The sequence below is a fragment of the Ahaetulla prasina genome, chromosome 1 (genome assembly GCF_028640845.1).
Source record: "Ahaetulla prasina isolate Xishuangbanna chromosome 1, ASM2864084v1, whole genome shotgun sequence".
NCBI classification, from domain to species: domain Eukaryota; kingdom Metazoa; phylum Chordata; class Lepidosauria; order Squamata; family Colubridae; genus Ahaetulla; species Ahaetulla prasina.
The window spans coordinates 176903945-176923588 of NC_080539.1; the positions used below are offsets into that span (position 1 = coordinate 176903945).

Genomic DNA, 19644 nt, shown 5'->3' on the forward strand with positions numbered 1-19644 from the left:
TCAGGTCATACCAAAGGTATGAGTTCTAAATTTTCTAAAGCTGGGAATCCTCCTTCCCCCTTTTGCACTTTTATTGTTTTTCGTTCAAATAAATATTCATGTTATTTTACTTGGCTCTATCTTTATTTTTTACATTGACCAGTAGCTGCCTCATTTCCCACCCTCGGCTTATACTCGAGTCAATAGTTTTTCCCAGTTTTTGTGGTAAAATTAGGTGCCTCGGCTTATATTCGGATCGGCTTATACTCGAGTATATACGGTATTTCTTTTTTAAATCTGCAAACTTTGCAATAACCTACCTACTCTTACTACCCAGTAAACATCTACATGTAATAGTTGGGATAGGGGTAAGGGGATTCTAGTTCAACACACAAGATGGTAAACAATCAGGAATGAAGAAAACTGGATTTCATGAGATAGGCCAATTTATTGGCTGTTACTTGCATTTCATCTAATCTGGCACCAATTTTTGGGAGTATAATATAATATGTGCCTTGTACATTTGGTCTTACTCATTTTTTTAATTAATCCTACGTGTCACCAGTATGATTAATTTCAATCATATTAATTTAAATTATTAATAAGGGAGATTTAACTTAATGGTTTAGATCTGTGCTTCTCAATCAGGGCAACTTCAACATATGTGGAACCCAACTCCACAAGTCCACACATTTTAAAGGTGCCAAGGTTGAGATACTGACTTAATTCACAATTTATTGACTAATTAGGAACAATCTATAATCATTTCTAATAAAAGTGCAATTACTTTTTATATAGCTTTAATGCATTTTCTTCAATATTAAAAAAAAACAATTTTAATGCATTTTTATTTTTGGAATGTACATAATAAACCTGAAAAAGAACCAGGTTATGTTTAATAAATTTACCAAAGAAAGAAAAAATATATATCTGAAGAAGAACTAGACACAGCAGACCACTACATATATCTTGGCCAAAGTATCTATGGAAGGTAATACAATAAAGGAAATTGAATGGCGTGTTAAAGGGGTATGGCAGGCATTCGGCAAGCTAACCATAATTTTCAAAAACAACCTTGATAGTGTATGCTACCTGCTCTAACATATGCCAGTGAAACATGGGCATTAACCTTACAATCAATACAAAAGCTACGAGTGACACAAAGAGCCATGGAAAGATATATGCTCAGCATTACAAGACAAGACAGAAAGGAAGACCTGCACGTGGATTAGAGAACAAACGAAAGTATACAAAATCATCAAGACAGTTTAAGAATTGAAATGGAAATGGGCAGGTCAACTTGGCAAGAAGAACTGATGGCAGGTGGACTAAGGCAATCACAGAATGGATTTCACTTGATAAAGTGTCCATGAAAGAGACCTAAAACGAGATAGATTGACAAAATCAGCAAGTATTGTGGGCCCAAATTGGCAAAAGAAAGTTTAGGACCATATTGGTTGGAAACATGCAGAAGAGGCCTTCATCCTGCAGTGGATAGACAATGGCTAAAATGATGATGACATATCATGTAAATCAATTAACCAGATTCTTTTCAGATAGCCACTAAAAATGGGATGAGGGCTTTATTCCCATGACACATTTCACTGAGCAATAGGAAGTTATGTCTGTATAAGATACCAAAACTAGATTAATTCAGTTAATTAAACCTAGCAGAAGGGCAAGATGGAGCATGGTAGACTATTAGGCACACAGTACCATTGACCTATTGTGATACAGCTTGGGGAACAAAAGTATGAATAAGCAGATGATATGATGATCAGGGCCATAAATCTCAAGAGAAGGCTTAAGAGAAACCACCCTAGGCCAGGGGTCTGCAAACTTGGCTCTTTTAAGACTTGTGGACTTCAACTCCCAGAGTTCCTCAGCCAACAAAACTGGCTGAGGAACTCTGGGAGTTGAAGTCCACAAGTCTTAAAAGAGCCATGTTTGCAGACCCCTGCCCTAGGCCACAATGTGATAATTTTACTTTTGCTCAAGTACCCTAGAGTCGGGAATGACTAGCACATATGTGCGAGAGGAACCTTTACCTTTACTCTAGAGTAATTTTGGGAAGCTTATCCAAAAAGCCCTGATCAGAGAAAAACTAATGGTTCTCATAAAAAGAAGACTGTCACAATTGGTTCCCCAAACCTCTCATATTTAGAAATGCTTCTTTTAAAATCTTCAATAAGCAGGGATAGTTTTCAAAATGGTGCTTCATTCAAGCTGCAAGACTATTATGTTTCTTTGCAAATAATTTTAATTTTTATGTACTTGACTGTCTTGCCCAGAAGTATAAATTCAAATTCAACGTAATGGTTTTTTTCTCACCAGTGTGTTGTTTTAATTAACCAATAGGACAGTTCAGGACTGCAGGGATGAGTGCTACATACCTTTGGTTTCATCCTCTATCTTCCTGATCCCTTGCCTTCATATCTAGACACTTCCTGGCCCAAAACTATCTCGTTATTTCAAATTCTCTATTCACTCTATTCATTCTAAGTATCTGCTCAACATTCATGATTATTTCATTAAATTATAGCTCTGCTTAACAAAACTTTTAAAGTATTATTTAAATTTATAAATCTGATTTTAATCCTCTTAATTACATTTAATTTAATCAATAATTTTAGTTATTCTACCCATCAGCTGCATTCATTGCACTATTGCTACAAGCTGAAATATAGTCTGACATTTTTGGCCCCTGAAAAATAATCTGACAAGGAGAAAAATATTTCAGCACCAGCTCTTTCTTTGGTTCCATATAGTTTAATATCTCTTCTTTAACTTTTTTCCTTTGTTTTTCAAACAAATAGCACAGACAAGCAGCAGAGCTTTATCAGTACTGTCAGTACATTTATCTAACTAAAATCATGTATCTATTTTAACATTTAAAAAAAAACAGATGAGCATCTTTTTGAAATGGAAGTGTAAAAATGAGGGAGTCTTCTCAGTTTTTTTCATCTAATTTTTTCACCATTTCTCAGTGGTTTCATCTAAACGTTCTTGGATTGCCTCCAACCAACAAGACAGTTAAATCTTTGCCAATAGCGAAATTTTTCTTTGATTTGGCAATGTGAAGTTAATATAAAAAAGATGTATAAGGAGAGACATACTCATGTCCCAATTCCCATCATCTGAATTATTTTCTTTTGATCTTTCAATTTGCTCTTTTTTCAAACAAAAACCAGCTGAGGCATTCTGATATTGCTGATGGTTTCTTTCAAAAGGGTATTCAAATCTTGAAGGACAAGATCACAAAAGAAATAAAGACACTGTGACACACACGTTTTGTTTTTTCTCATTTACACTCAGTAATCCCATAATGACAGTAAAAACAAAATTTTAGAAATGTCTGTAAATTTATTGAAAATAAAAAGCTGAAATATCACATTGTCATAAGTATTTGGACCCTTTGCAACAACACTTGAAATTTAGCTCAGGTGCCTCCTATTTTTCTTGATCGTTGCTGACATGGTTCTACCCCTTGACTGGAGTCCACCTGTGATAAATTAAATTGATTGGCTGTGATTTGGAAAGGCACACACCTCTCTATAGAAGGACTCACAGCTGACAATGTATACTGTAGCACAGCAAAAGCCATGAGGTCAACAGAACTGCTGCAGAGCTCAGAGACAGGATTATTGCAAGGCACAGATCTGGGGAAGGCTACAATAAAATTGCTGTTGCACTGAAGGTTCCTAAAAGCACAGTGGCCTCCATAATTTTCAAATGGAAGAATTTTGGCATAACCAGGACTCTTTCAAGAGCTGGTTGCCTAGTCAAACTGAGCAATTGGGGAGAAGGGCCTTAGTAAGAGAGGTGACCAAGAACCTGATGATCTCTCTGACTGAGCTCCAGAGATACTGTGTGAAGATGGGACAGAGTTCAGCAGCCCTCCACTGATCTGGGCTTTATGGTAGATGGAAGGAAGCCAGACAGATGGAAGCCTCTTCTCAGAGCAAAACCCCCATTGGGGGGGGGGTTGCAAAAAGGCACCTGAAGGACTCTCAGACTGTGAGGCACACGATTCTCTGGTCTGATGAAACCAAGATTGAACTGTTTGGCCTCAATTCTAAATGTTATGTCTGGAGGAAACCAGGCATCAACCATCACCTGCCCAATATCATCCCAACAGTGAAGCATGGTGGTGGCAGCATCATGCTGTGGGGGTGTTTTTCAGCAGCAGGGACTGGGAGACTGATCAGGGTTGAGGGAAAGCTGAATGGAGCTAAGTACAGGGATGCCCTAAAATAAAAACCTGTTCCACAGCACTCAGGACCTCAGACTGGGTCGAAGGTTTACTTTCCAATATGACAATGATCCTAAGAATACAGCTAAGACAACAGCAGAGTGGTTTAAGGACAACTCTGTGAATGTCCTAGAGTGGCCCAGCCACAGCCCTCACCTGAACCCTAATGAACATCTCTGAAAATGGACCTGAAAATGGCTGTCCACTGAAGGTCACCATCCAATCTGACCAAGCTTGAGAGGATTTGCAAGGAAGAATGGCAGCAAATCCCCCAATCCAGGCGTGCAAAGCTTGTGTCGTACCCAAAAGGATTTGAGGCTGCCCTTGCTGCCAAAGGTGCTTCAACAAAGTACTGAATGAAGGATCTGAATACTTATGCCAATATGATATTTCAATTTTTTTCTTTTTAATAAATGTACAGACATTTCTAAAATTCTGTTTTCAGTTTGTCATTATGGGGTACTGTGTGTAGATTAATGAGGAAAAAAAATGAATTTCAACAACTGTAGAATCAGGCTGCAGCATAACAAAATTGACAAAAGGGAAGGGGGTCTGAATACTTTCTGACTGCACTGTAAATTTCCACCAGTTGATGATGGTGCTAATCCCTCTGTAGCTTCATCTGACTTACAATAAAAAGAAATTTAACTTCAACTGACTTACTCACCTGGATTGACAGATCACACAGTCTCACACAAATGAGAATCTGACATTATTACAGGTATACTGTCTTTCTAGATGACCACTGCTGTAGATACAGATAGAATAATCTATTTTGTTGAACTTTCAAAGACTGTTATTGTTAAATATAAAAAATACTTAACATTTTACGAATGGTCCTGGCACAGCAGAAACTTATGTATCTAATGCTGACCTATCATGATTCCTCTCGTACATTTTTGAACATTTCTCTTAAGTGTTGCATCTCACATTCAGAATTCAATCCATTTTGCCATTTCAGCAGCTGATATTTTTTTTAAATGAAAAATTACTGTTTTCTAAAGCTTCTATTTGATACTGCATTTTCACATACAAGTGATCAGTGTCTTCAATTTAGTAGCAATTTAAGACAGATATTGAATCAACATTTCTACATATAACATGTCCTTTAACAGAACTAGTCAATAAATGGCAGAATATTAATGACTGGTTGGAAAGACATCAAAGAAATTCAAAACTGTATTTTCTGCTTAACTCTGTTGTTCTGAAAGGCTGAAAACTACTTTTTTAATACTTGAGTATTAGAAGTTTGGTAAAAAACACTGAAGTCAGATCTAAAGCTAATTAGGACCATCAGCTGCAATTCGCATTAGAACTTTTATTTTATTTTATTTTAGAACTAAAAAATTAAGGACTAGCTTTGTATTATTTTTTACTAGACACATATTTATACTTAGTTGTATAGGAAATAAGTGTACATTTCATACAATTATATAAAAGTTACATGACAATTCTGCCAAAGATAAGCTCGTTCAGATAAATTCATGGTCTAATGATCACCATATATTTGCAAACTGAAGTAAATGACATGCTATATTTTATCAAACGATTAGCAGTTACATTATTGATACCTGGGAAGTTTGATTCGGTTGCGTACTTTATCTTATAATAAATGCCAGCAAATAATTATCCCTTTTAGTCTGGTCTTGAAGAATCAGTCTCTTATTTCTCCCTTTTCTAGCTCTTCTCTTGCCTTTTTCTAAGTGTAACTGTATGTATGTTGGAAGGTATGTGAATGTGGAGGGAGAGGGATTCTGAGCTTGCGGAGTTTCGATTGCATCTTGTTAAATTGTTTGCAAAGCACTTCGGGAGAAAACAATTACCTCCCCCCCAATACGAATAAAATGCAGGAAACAGAGCATAATATGCTAAATATGAGTGGTAAAGTCCAACCTTTCTGCCTTTAAGGCAATCCCCAATGAAATACAAAATGGAAAAAATAAAGCAAGCACCCTTATTTTATCAGAGCAGTTGTGTGCAAGAAGCTGATTTGTAAGAAGGGTTGCTATGCTTGGTCTCCCTGGAATTATTTTTCCTTCTGTTCAATTGTGACTGATTCTTGGAGATTGCCTTGACAATCTCTGCAGCTTTCTTGGCAAGGTTGTTCAGAAATGGTTTGTCACTGCTTGCTTTCTAGAGCTGAGTGTGTGACTGGGCCAAAGTTGGCCTTATGCCTAAGGCAAGACTAGAACTCATGATCTCCCGATTTCAAGCCTGATGATTTAACTACTACACCAAAGTGGCTCTTCCACCTAGAATAGTTTGCAATATAAAAGTGGGTGGGGAGGGAGAAAAATCACCTAATATCTAGGTTTTAGCTACTGTAATGATTACGAAAACAAATTGTGTTTCTCCTAAAATGACATAAACAGATTGGTATCCCACATACTGTACATTCCTTTTGTAGCATGAGCAACCCTGGCTTTAATTCATCACAGTTCCAAGCCAAATATCAAATTATCAGGAATGCTGCTCTGTTTTTTCTCCTGATCCTTGAAACATACCAAATTGTATTTTTTTTCTTTTTCAGCAGCATTTGATTTAAATGCTAAACGTTAATTCTAAATGAATATTTATTCCCCAACTAGGAATTCTGGAAATGTGTATATTATTCCAGCTGCTCCTAAATTACAGGAAGACAGTTCATAAACTATACAGCTTCCAATTTTCCTTTAAAATTCTTCTACAACAAGCAGAATCTAACAAATGTTAACTCTTCATGGCTGTTTGGTTACAAATTTATGGGTAAGAACAGGTTAAATAATAGAAAATAAGATCATGCTTAGAGGCAGGTACAACGTAGTAATTCTTATAACTGGGAAGGAACCATTTGTTTAAATTTTAGTTATTTTATGCTCAGATGCTCCTCATGTTGTTTTTCCCCATTTATTTCCTACTATTTCCTTCAACTACCTAGCTATGTTTAAGGAAGAGCTCCACTGAATGTCAGAAATTAAGCAGGGTTGTATCTTGATAGTATCTGGATGGGACACACCTAGGGACTACCAGAACTACAGGCTAGGCTGAGAGGTAAAAAAAACATCCCAGAAGGGGCTGTGGCAAATCACTTCCATACTGTTGCCAAGATAACTACAGAGATATGGATCCATAGAAAACTTGGAGACCTTACCTTTTATGTCTGAACACAGCTTTATTTTGAACCACTATTATTTGCTCTGTAACATTTTAAAAAATCACCTAAATGTCTATACTGAGAAAAGTGTAATTTTAATGAAAAACATTGTTAAGTTTAATAAAGCAACCTAGAGCAAATTTGCGAACGTTAGTCCAAATGCAGAGAGAACCCACATTGTAAATAACTGACAAAAATAGTATGCACCTAAAGCTGCTTTTGGAGACCATCTATCATCTATATATTCTAGTAATGAAGTCAAGGAATGGTCTGAATGCAAGAAAAGCTAAAGCCTTTAACATGTTATCTAAAAAACAAACAAGCACTGAACTGTGTGTCAGAAGGGAAACTTTCCTGTATTTATAAAGAACAAAGTTTAAAATAACCCCAAATCATTGAGGCTTAGCACTCCCCCTAGTGGCACAATATTAAAGTAACATAAGTACTTTAGGTTAGTCCAGCTTCCACTTGGTGCTCTCTAGTCAGGTTAGATTTCACGCTGGCTAGATACTAACAGCCCAAATCATCCAGATGTGTTGTAGATGAGAGGGCTATTTTATACAGTAGCAATTTAGAATGCTTCAGTTGCTAAGGAAACAGTTTCTGAAATTCAGAATACATTTCTTGTGAGGGATGAATGTTGTACTTCTGAGATGAACATATCCTCATTTTACATGCAGTAATTGTGGACAGGATTTAATCTTGCAATTAAATGCAAGAATTCCAGCAATTAACAAGAAAACAATCAGTTGCAGCCCTCTTCTTTTTGTCATTTCCTACTTTTATTTGCAGAGCAGCACTAGTCATACTGTTATGATTTATATTCTGGTCTTAAAAATCAAATACTTAAGTTTTATACAAAATTCAAATGGAAATCTTTGCAGCATACCAGAAAACTGACAAACTAGAAGCATAGTCAGGCACTCCCAGGACAATTTATACACTATAATGTAACACACACACAGAAACACACACTATAAATAGAAATATGAGAAAATCATTTGTACAAAGCAATGTGAAGTGCTAATAGGGGTGTGAAAAGCAGTCTCTGCATGAACTGTGTTGAGCTTCAAATGGCTGTTTCAAGCATTTTATAAAAGGAATACAACCATCCCAGTTCAACCTGAACTGCTTCTAGTTTTCACTGCTGTTCTGGGCAATGTAAATTGAGTGCTGTCTACCCTTTTCCATCCAACAACTGACTTTTGAGTTTTTCTGCTTGGATCAAATACAGCAACCAGAACAAATCAGTGTCAGGGACCAGCAATTATAATTTTAGCCTTAGATTAGAAAAATCCAGGTTTAATTCCTCATTTGAGCAGCAAGCTCATTGGGCAACTTTGGCCTAGTCCTTCTCTCTCAGCCCAACCAACTTCAAGAGGCAGTTGTGAGATAGTAGAAGAAAGCAGGAGACCTTTAATCAGCACATGGCCCAGTGAGTCATTTTGGATTTGAAAGTCATCAGGAGAGACAGAATGGACCAGGAAAGGACCTGCAAAAAACTAGCAATTACATTAGCTTGTGAGTCACTCCTGCTGCCTTATGATTTATAGTTTTAAATGCCCTGAATGGAATATTCAGAAAGGCAGGAGATAAAGATTTAATAATAAACAAGGGGCCCCCGACTCCACATTTTTTCACCCTGGCATCTTTCACAGTTCCTGAACAGCTGTCTTATCAATTAGAATCTGAAAGAGGGAGGAAGGGTGACAAAAGTATCCCAGAGGGAACCTTCCCTAATTTCAGGAGAGCAAAAGTGAGAGGTAGGAAGAGGACTTTCAGACTTGCAAGATTCTATTCATATAACCATACAATAAAGGTAGAACGAGTCCCTGATGGTGCTTCTTGTCTGGACCTCCTTGCAAAAACAACAGCACATCAGTGATATTCATATTAGCTGGATACCCCAAATAGTATTATCACTGTAATTGTATCTTTCATTTATCACATGCGTATGCTGCCCATCTCCCCAAAGGCGATATTTTAATAGCCTGCCTACCTACCTACCTTCAGCTTCACTCCCATGGTTTATTTATATAGCTATAGATGAGGTTGCTGGGTCCTATTTACTGACCCAGATCTAACAACTGCAGTAGACTAGCTGTGAGGCCTCACTCCACACTGTATACACAGTGCATTAAGTGTTGCTCTGACTCCCAAAACATAACCTAGGCAGAAATGGGGATATATTCTACTTCCAGTATTATAAAGTCATTGTCTACTTTTCTGGAACATAGACTACTGTTCTTTTTTCAGTAAAAAGAATTATAGTTGATATAATAGGTTTATAGGAAGGTGGAAGGCAAATGAAAGACTAAATATATGCCCTAATATGTGTTCTAATTCAATGTAAGTGTTGGACATACTTTAAAGGACGGGTCTATAACCCCTGGGCTGTGGCCCACTACCAGGCTGTGGCCTGTTCGGAACTGGGCTGTGTGAATGGCTGGCCAGAAGGCAGGCACACGCAACTCAATCTGCACGAATGGCGGACTGGCAGCCACTTGTATGCATGCACACCAGCCCACTGCTCAAGCAAGTAGAGCTGTACTCATATGCACCGGCTCACCATTTGCACAAGGGCTGCATACATATGCCCGCCTGCCTGTTGCTCATTCGGCCCAGTTCCCCTCTCTGCCCCAGCTGGGCCACCAAGCTGCAAGCAGTGGGGACCACTGCTTTAAAGAGTATTGTTACCGTTTTGGTTTAGTTGTCTTATTGAGTGTGAACATATTTGTGTGTGTAAATGATATTCAAATTTAGGTTATCTTTAAAAATGAAGTGAGACTGTACCTTCAAAGGCAAATTGAAAGTTCCACAATCTATAAGAGCACGCATAGTAGATATACCCTCTTCCCCAAGCCTATCAATCAAACAACATAACGTTGTTTCAGAAATTTTTCCATGTTGCTCTGGATAGTTGTTTGAATGTTGAGTATTTTAGACTGTTAAAATATATACATTAGCATCCTGTTGATTGTCAAGCACACTGAATCAAAAACTATAAACATCCAATTACTAGTTAGCAAAAATAAAAACAGTAAAGTGAGACTCAGACCATATAGATTTTTTGCACCTCAAATCTGATAGTGTTACTGTACATTAAAAGGCATTCTGCTGATTTGCTTGGCCTGGATTGCTGAATTTTCAGTGTTTACTACACCCTGTGCACTCCCTTGTGCTATCTTAAGACTTCAAAAATAAATTAACAATTTTAAGGCTATGGTAGTTGATTTGATTTGCTGAAATTAGGTCAAAATTTCTCCTTTTTCCTGGATTCTCAGAATATAATTATATCTGATGTAGCTTTTCATGATTGGGATGTATTGTTTTTACTTTAGACATCATGGGTTATTGGTGGTAGCTATCTCTTTAGTCCTTGTTCATCACCAAGTTGTGAGATGGGCAATCCATCGAATTTACAAAATATATCAATACTCAAGAATCATTAAATGTCATTAGTCAATGCAATTTACCTTGCCGATGTACTTGCTTTCTCTACCGTAGACATTAGCTTTGCAAATGCCTCAGTTACTTTACTGGTGGTTCTGGAAGTTTCTAGCTTGGAAGTTGTCAACTCATATAACTCTGGATCGACACCTTATAGCATAAAATTATAATTAGTATCACATAGCAGAAATTGTTTGCATATAATCTCAGTTAAGGGATTTTTATTTCCATTGTCTGTAAACATCTGAACTATCAACATTCCTAATAAGCAAATCATAGACATTTTGTTAATTTCCATCACATTCTATTTAAGTGAGAGTCAAGAGCAGCAGATAAATGACATAAAAGTCAGACAGAAGTTTATCCTAAATTAAATAGTATTTTTCTAATGAAATCAGGAAACAGAATGGTTTAAATTCTACATTACTGTTTAACATCCATTTTCATTCCATTATCACTACACAAGTAATATTTAGAGTTCTCATGCCCTTTTTTTCTCCATATTAGTAATGAAAAAAAAGTTTAAATAGTTTTTAAAATATTTTTTGGCTTCTCCTCTTTTATGAGAATGTAATTAAGAAAGGTATGGATATTGAAAACCAATAGGAGCCATAAAATGATTAAAATAAACCAATTTTTGGAAGTAGTGGTTTTTGGAAAACTTCAAATTCAGTATTTTTTTTAATTGCCATATCTAGGAGTAGAAATGGACAACCCAAAATGAGGAAAATATACTGGTAATATAATGAGGGCTCCGAGGAAGAAGCCCAATTGTTTTCAGAAACTAGGTTTGAGAAGATTAAAGTGCACACAATTTGTCATTTCCTATAATCATTAAAAAATCCTTTTAGTTAAACCAATGATAAGGCCCTTGTCACCCTATATCCACTGCAGACTTATTAATCAACTGAAAATATGGAAGTAACATATGAACTTTAAATTCAGGTTATAAGAGTTTTCAGATGTTTACAGAATTCTTAAATAAACATAAACATAAAATTGTAAAAATAGTTAATGGATTTTCAGAAATCCCATTAAGGTATGGCAATATATAAACCTGCCAATATTTCAGAATTTAAAAGTCACAATGAAATCATTTGACACATTTAATATATTGTTACAATTAACATTTTCAAGCCATAAGCCAAGGACATTCAGTAGCTAAAACTGCTTATCTTCACATACTGTATGATTAACAAATAACTGCTAAAGTTGTTCTAAATTTGATTTCACTACTTTTAAACCAAGGCCTTTAAAATAAAACGAATATGAAATATGATTTGTAAGTACAACTAATCTGTGATGCCTGGAAATATCCATACCATTTTAATATAAAAATGGTCATATTGAAAAACCTTAATGAGATTGAGGGAATTCAGGATCTAAGTTAAGACTGAGCTTTAAGCTTAGGAACAGACGTACACTGTTACATCCACTTTCAACAGTCAGAATTGCAGCCTAGAAGCAAATGACTTTCCAAGAAACAAGATAGATGTCACTACTTCCTACATGTTTTCTATTAATTTGAGGACAAAATTTTAATGAAAATTCAAGAGTAGGTAACTGTGTATTTTCACAATAATTATTTTAATTAGTCAGAAATCAAATCTGATTTTACAAGAAGCCAAAAACTGTGCACTGCTGAGCAATATTATGAAAACTAAAATTGATGGATAAAAATAATGTTATCAAATAATATGTATGCCTCATGCAAAATTAAATGACCAACTTCTAACAAAGATGGTGATTTATCAATTCTGATATTAAAGAGTTAAAAACGCACAATGTGCCACCAAAAGCTTCTATAGTTACAAAGATAAGGGATGCTCTTCCTAGATATTTGATCACCAAAGCTTAGCAGAGACTTGTACTCCTCTATCCGTCTCATGTGTACACAGAGGCAGGCTTTGCCACGGAAAGACATCTGAACTCCCAGCAAAGTATAAGAAAGGGATATAAGAGACACACTATATACACATCTTTCAGTCTCATCATAGCTTGGACTTTCATTAAGGAACAATACTAGGTAATCGAGGCCTCTGCTACATCTTAAAATGACTGCTACATCCACAGAGGAGAATCTTGCCTCAAGAAGTGAGCTGTTTAAAGATCCATATGGACAATTCAAAGAGAACAAGAGTCTTAGAGCAAGGCTGTATCTGCAACATTTAACAGAACAAGCTTGAAGAATGACCATTTCTTTTTAAAAATTAATTTTGCTACAGATTAATCTTTCAAGGAAACTGAAATCTTTACCTATCAAGAGAACTAAACAGAAGCAAAATGTACTGTTAACATGCCCTACCTTCTCATATTTCATTCTAAGATGGCAGAATATTCCCATATTCAGCTTTGAAATATTTCAGAAGTATTAAACTGCTGTTCAGAACTACAACACAAGCTTTTGCCAAATATCAACTTTTCGGTTTTTCTACAAGCAGCAAGATGCCAGCTCTTGTTTATGCAACTTCATTAATTGCAGCTGCCTATTGCTACATTCTAGAGTTTGATACTGAGATCAATGAGCATAATTTCAAGCAGAAAGATCACGAACTGAAAATATTCTTAGTGATACTCGTATTTTGTTCCAAACACTTTTTAAAGTTGGATATCTCTGGTTGAAGCACATCAATTAAAACTACACATCTGAGCTATATTAACCAAACTGATTATTAAACTTGCAGTTTAATAGAAAAAAAGAAGAAGAATTAAATACTGACTGGAACAAGTTATGGAGGAAGAAGCTATGTGTCAAAGATAAGCATCCAAGAATAAATTAAAACGCATTATATTCTTGTTTGTAGGAAAGTCACACAATGCAGCTCATGCTTTTAGTACAAAAGTTAAGAGATTAAACTTGCAGTGTTTAGTGTTTTGGCTGACCTGGGATGGTGGTGGTGGTGCTAGAGCTACTGTCATCCACGGGCCCAAAGAAATCAAGGTTCAGAAGAGTGGAACCTCCACTAGCTTGAAATTCAGTGATCATGTTGGTAGGCAGCCATATAGAAGGTAAGCCAAGGGAGGGATTTATGTGTAAAAAGGGGGTAAGACACACACTTGAACATGCCAGTTATAATTAGTACTTATTACATCATTTTATAAAAAAATATAATAGTGCTTACAAGATTAGTTTGCAGTTTCTATAGCTGTTAACAAATCAATGTACATTGTCATGTACAAATGCAGCAGGGATTCCAACACTAGTAACTTAAAAGCTAGCCCACATTTTCAGAACAATGGACAGAACCAGAGAGAATCAGAAGGGTATGTCCAATTAAAGGGAAACAATTTTGCAAATTCAAAGCTACTGTTCTACATGAAAAAAGATACTGCTGTACAAAATTAGTACAAGTTGTAGTAAATGTGCACAACTGTACCATTTTAAATTGAACTGTGCATGATGAATGAATAATGTGTTGTCTATAAAAATACAGCAAAGACTGTATGTTCTCATTTATTGTTTTGAAATTTTATTATGCATTGTTACTTTCTTCCGTATGATAACAACTCATTATATATTGCCCCAGGTGCTTGGCAGGCATAGAATGATTTATCAATTTAATAAATAATATAGCAAAGCAATATATAGGAATATTGGTAGCAGTAGTTCTCGTTATAACCAACTCCTTGGTGTCAAGTTACATTGTTCCCCTTTAATACTGAAACAGAAAAATCAGAAATACATTTTAAAGAAATTTTTAAAGGAAAGCATGATGAATTGACTGAAGAAATAAGACATCAGACAACAGCAAGAGAGTCCATCCAGGCTTTCCTTCAGCACCTTCATATGAATCACAAAACCGTAACATCCTCAAACACTGTTTAGCAATGTTTTCAGTTCACCGACATGGCTGGTAATTATGATGTATGACTGAACTGTAACAGAATAGATGCCATGTTTACTAAATCTTATTTAATTTATCAGATGTATTTAATGTACATATTTTTACATTTTGAAGCTTTGTTCTTATTTTTGGCACTTAACTAGAGAAAATCATGACAATACAAGTTTGCAGCCATTAACAAAAAGATTTACTCTAGTAAAATTTCACAATGAACAAAACTTAAAGTGGGCTAGCATTTTATCATATACAATATTTGTACATGGTTGAAAAGTAGCTTTTTAAAAAATGAATGTTTTACAAACAGATTTTGATAAAAAAAACCTTGGAAGCAATTACTACACATGTGATTTTGCTATTTAGAACTATAAAGAAGCCTAAATAATCTAATTACTCCAAACTTATGTTCTATTAATACAATATTACACAGTGATGTGTATGTAACACAAATTGAGCAAAAATATGTCTTACCTTGCTCTTAAAACACTACAGACTGCTTTAAATTGAGCATAGTTAAACAGAAAGAAAGCCTGAATTTCCAAAGCTAAGAAAATATATATTTAAGCTATCAGCAGAGAGACGTTTGTCTGAACTTTGTAGCTTTCTTAACTCTAGCTCTGGTGCTAGAGGCTCTACGGAGAGACGTACCATCTAAAGGGTTAGTAAGGCCACTGCTACTCCAGTCAAACTGGACAGGTGGTAGAGATTCCTAGAGTTGAAAAGTCAGAAATCAGATTTTATAGTTAGGTCATAGTATAATAAAATGTCTTATGTACTCTTGTGCATGCAAGCAAAAAGGCTACCATTGAAAAGACAAAAGACAGACTCAAGGCACAATGCTAAAATGTTCAAAATGAAATCCTTAAAATGCATTTCATGTAACCCATGAAAAGGTTTAATTATTTCCTAGTAGTGGGAGGTCTAGATATGTCTAATGGACATATTAAATGGGTTTTTATCTTAAATTTTTAATTGTGGCCAATTTAATAAGTTTTTTAATTGTATTTTAATCGTATTTATAGTGTATTGTGTATTTTTTACCTGGCTGTGAACCGCCCTGAGTCCTTCGGGAGAAGGGCGGTATACAAATTTAAATAATAAATAAATAAATAAATAAATATGTATTTAAAAATTACAATATATTACTCCAGACAGGGATATTGCTCTGGCACAACAGGTAGATAAAAAGGTATAAATGATTAATACAAGAGAAGCAGAACAGTAACAGGAAAATACCATTTTCTAATTCTTCAGTTTTGAAAATACAAAGGGGCAGTCACAATGTATTTAATGAAGTATATTTAATAAATGGACAAAAATGGATCACTACAACTCTCTAATTATAGTAAAGTCGTAATTATTTTATATATTTAGTGCAATTCAGACACTGAATTGCACTAAAAAGCAAAATCATACAATCAGCAGGCTTATGTTTCAAAATGGTTAGTACACTTAGCTAGGGTATTAAGTATGACAATAAATTAGAATGAAGAAAACAACAAAAAATATGAAAACTATCACTACCTATGTTTCTAATTTTGAAGCATAAGGTAAAGGAACAAATTGCACACTAATAACTAGTAATGCATATTGCATTTTTAAAAAGTTCTAAATTCAAAGAACAAAAGGACTATTTTCATTTGTAAAAGAATCAAGGATCCAGAAATAACTTCCTACTAAAGAACGGACAAAGGACTTTTTCTGGTTACACCTTTCCTTTGGGAGTACCACAGTGCAATACTACTCTAAAAATTCTGCAGAACCATAGCAACTTTTACAGGACAATGCTGAAAAAAGGGGAGTTAACAAAAATTAACATTTTCTAAAATAAACACAAGGCTTCTGAAAAGAAATCCTGACCTAACCCTAAACCTAACCTAGAATTTAGAATCTCTAGCTTCTAAGTTTATCCTGACAGGCAAAGAGAATAAACCTATTGTACTGTTCTTTAGAGCAGAAGTCACCAAACTTGGCAACTTTTAAGACTTGTGGACTTCAATTCCCAGAATTCCTCAGCCAGCCACAAGCCTTAATGTTGCCAAGTTTGCAGACCCCTGCTTTAGAGCTTCATGATGCTTAAATGGAAACAAGCAAATGCAAACCCCTTTATTCTTTATTACTATTGTATATTTTATCTCTGTGTTGTATCCATCTGATACTTCTGTTTAGCATATTCATTCTGAACTTTCTCTCTTTTTTCCAAAAGGCATAAATGCAAAGCAAGAGCAAAATGTGCCAACAATTTCACTAAATATTCTTTAATTAAAATTAAAGCTTGCAAAACTGTACAATGTAAGTACTGAATGTATAATGTATAAGAAAGCAATTTAGGATTTTACTTAATATTTCATATAATTTAAATTATGACAGATATTTAATTTTAATTTATTCAAATTGTCTACTAATAGAATCAACCAATTATATTTATTCAATCAATGACCTGCAAAAATTGCAAAACACTAAATGCTCAATTCCTTAACTCTGTGGACATGTCCTAGCATGATACTGCAACACTTCTAACCTATTCAGTGGAGAAGAGCACAATGTAATAGCACTGCTTCGGCTATATTTACATATTTCTAAGAACTGGTGATGATTAGGCCAATTCCCATATCTGAGGATATCCAGCACTGGCACAGAATTACCATCATCTATCACAAAAACTTTATTTAAAGCAGGGTTTGAATCAAATAGCTCAAGATTTTGTTGATTTTACCCAAAGTGAAATGTCAGAAATACCAAAAAGTGCTATTTATTCAATTATTACTATAATTTTCAATTGAAAGGAAATATAAGATAGCAGTACCTCATTAAGTATCCTCTGGCCAAGCCTGACCTGTGTGATTTAAAACTTCCATGTACTTTACAAAGAAACTCATCTAATCACTTTATTATTTGAAATATATTTCTATTTGAATATATATTTTGTTTTTAAAAAGGGGACGTGGTGGCTCAGTGGATAAACTGAGCTTGTCAATCGAAAGGTTGGCAGTTCAGCAGTTCAAATCCCGAGTACCGCGTAACGGGGTGAACTCCTGTTACTTATCCCAGCTTCTGCCAACCTAGCAGTTTGAAAGCACGTAAAAATGCAAGTAGGAAAATAGGGACCACCTTTGGTGGGAAGGTAACAGCGTTCCGTGCCCCTTTGGCGTTGAGTCATGCCAGCCACATGACCACAGAGACGTCTTTGGACAGCACTGGCTCTTTGGCTTTAAAACAGAGATGAGCACCACCCCCTAGAGTCGGGAACGACTAGCACATACATGCAAGGGGAATCTTTACCTTTTACCTTTACCTTTGTTTTAAAATTTTGTTTTGTTTAGATAATTTTTTGTTTAGATAATTTTGTTTATTTAGAAATAAATATCTACTACTTCTACATTATATTTTGTTCATATTTTCAAAATATTTCAATATTAATTGAACATTTTCCCTGAATTACACCCAATACAAGTAGTCTTCAACCATTAAAGTTATGACAGCACAGAAAAAAGTGACATGATCCACCCTTGAAAGTATGATGATCACCCACTCTACAGTCACATGATTGTGATCTGGGTGCTTGGCAGTCTGCTCACATTTACAATGGTTACAGTATACTGCAGTCACATGATCGCAATTTGTGACTATCTAACAAGCAAAATCAATGTGCAAATCCAGATTTGCTGAACAACCACGATTTACTTAATGACCACAGTAAAAATGGTTGTAAAATCAGGTCTAGCCACATGATGACTTGCTTAACCACCACACTGCCTGATGACCAAAATTCCAGTGCCAACTATGGATATAAGTCGAGGACTACTTGTAATCATATATAATATATACAAACTTTATCAAAATGCTATTTTAAAGTTAATCAAAAATAGCCATTCTATCACAACAGTAGGATTTTTTAAATTTATGTATTAAATTTATATGCTGCTCCTCTCACCAATAAGGTGACTTTTTTCAAAATCAAAAGTGGATGTATAAGTTTAAATAAAATGTTAATATAATAGGAAAAGCATAATTAAAGCTTGGTAAGTTTTTGTATAAGAAAACTTCAGCAATTTTAGCACAAAAAGAACAATATGAACAAGCACCAAACTATTTGTTAAACCATTGTTATCTCTTAGAAGTATAACTGTTCAGCTATTTATTATTGTTAAAAAGTAGACAACTGTTAAAATAGAATAGATTCCTACAGCCCAATACAGAGATCATTCTATTCACTGGCGAAGCAAGACTTTGGAAATACTCACTCACAAGGGGACAAAATCCATGTAAGGAAGAGTTGGAGAGGTGACACATTAGCTTAGATAACATTAAAAACTGAAATTATGGAATATGCAACACCCAAATTATGTTTGACCAATGGGCCTGTCCTTTTATCTCACCATTAGTCCTTTGCATCCACCCAATCTGAAGGGTTTCCCAAGTTTTAGTAATTGATTGGTAGATGCTCAATGGGAGGGACAATGTTAAGCTGTTCCATTAGCAGATGTGTGCTAATCAACCTAGCTCTGACAAATTCAGCAGCTTTGAGCATATGAAGATTTATATTTCCCAGGCAGATTGACAGAATTTTGGATAGTCATTAAGAATGTATTGATTGAACAATAACCAGACTTATTCTTCCTTTTTTTTTACCTGCAACTGATCAGGTGTACATATATTAATTTCTGGTGATATAGCAGAAGTCTGTCCTATTGAAGCTATTTTCTCTGCAGCAGAAATTGGTTTCATGGGTTCCTTCGTAGGCTCTAACATACCCTAGAAATGAACACAATCAATCAATCAATCAATCAATCAATCAAATCTTTTTTATGGTCACAGGTAAAAATAAGGAGGATAGGATACAATTAGTAATTTTAAAAGGTAAAAAATATAAAATAAATAGGTTAAAAAAGATTTTAAAAAGCATATGAACACACAGAGAAAATAAAAAACCTATAAATACAATGAAACAAAATCAACATATGGCCAATTAAATCTATCACAATAAA

The 19644-nt window shown here is 35.1% G+C and overlaps 1 protein-coding gene across 3 annotated transcripts in view; it reads right to left on the minus strand.

Annotated features, from left to right (window-relative positions):
• The window catches only part of AFTPH (aftiphilin), a 48826-nt gene that overhangs the window by 12636 nt on the left and 16546 nt on the right, over nt 1–19644 (minus strand). The window contains exons 6-9 of one of the 3 annotated variants that reach the window (XM_058182408.1): nt 19289–19411; nt 15305–15365; nt 13698–13781; nt 10841–10964 (exon numbers count right to left, since the gene is read on the minus strand). In XM_058182408.1, coding sequence (XP_058038391.1) covers nt 10841–10964; nt 13698–13781; nt 15305–15365; nt 19289–19411 — 392 coding nt within the window. Of the gene's footprint in view, nt 1–10840; nt 10965–13697; nt 13782–13815; nt 14691–15304; nt 15366–19288; nt 19412–19644 lie in introns of those variants that run through there. The other 2 variants (XM_058182414.1, XM_058182422.1) reach the window with 2 other exon arrangements.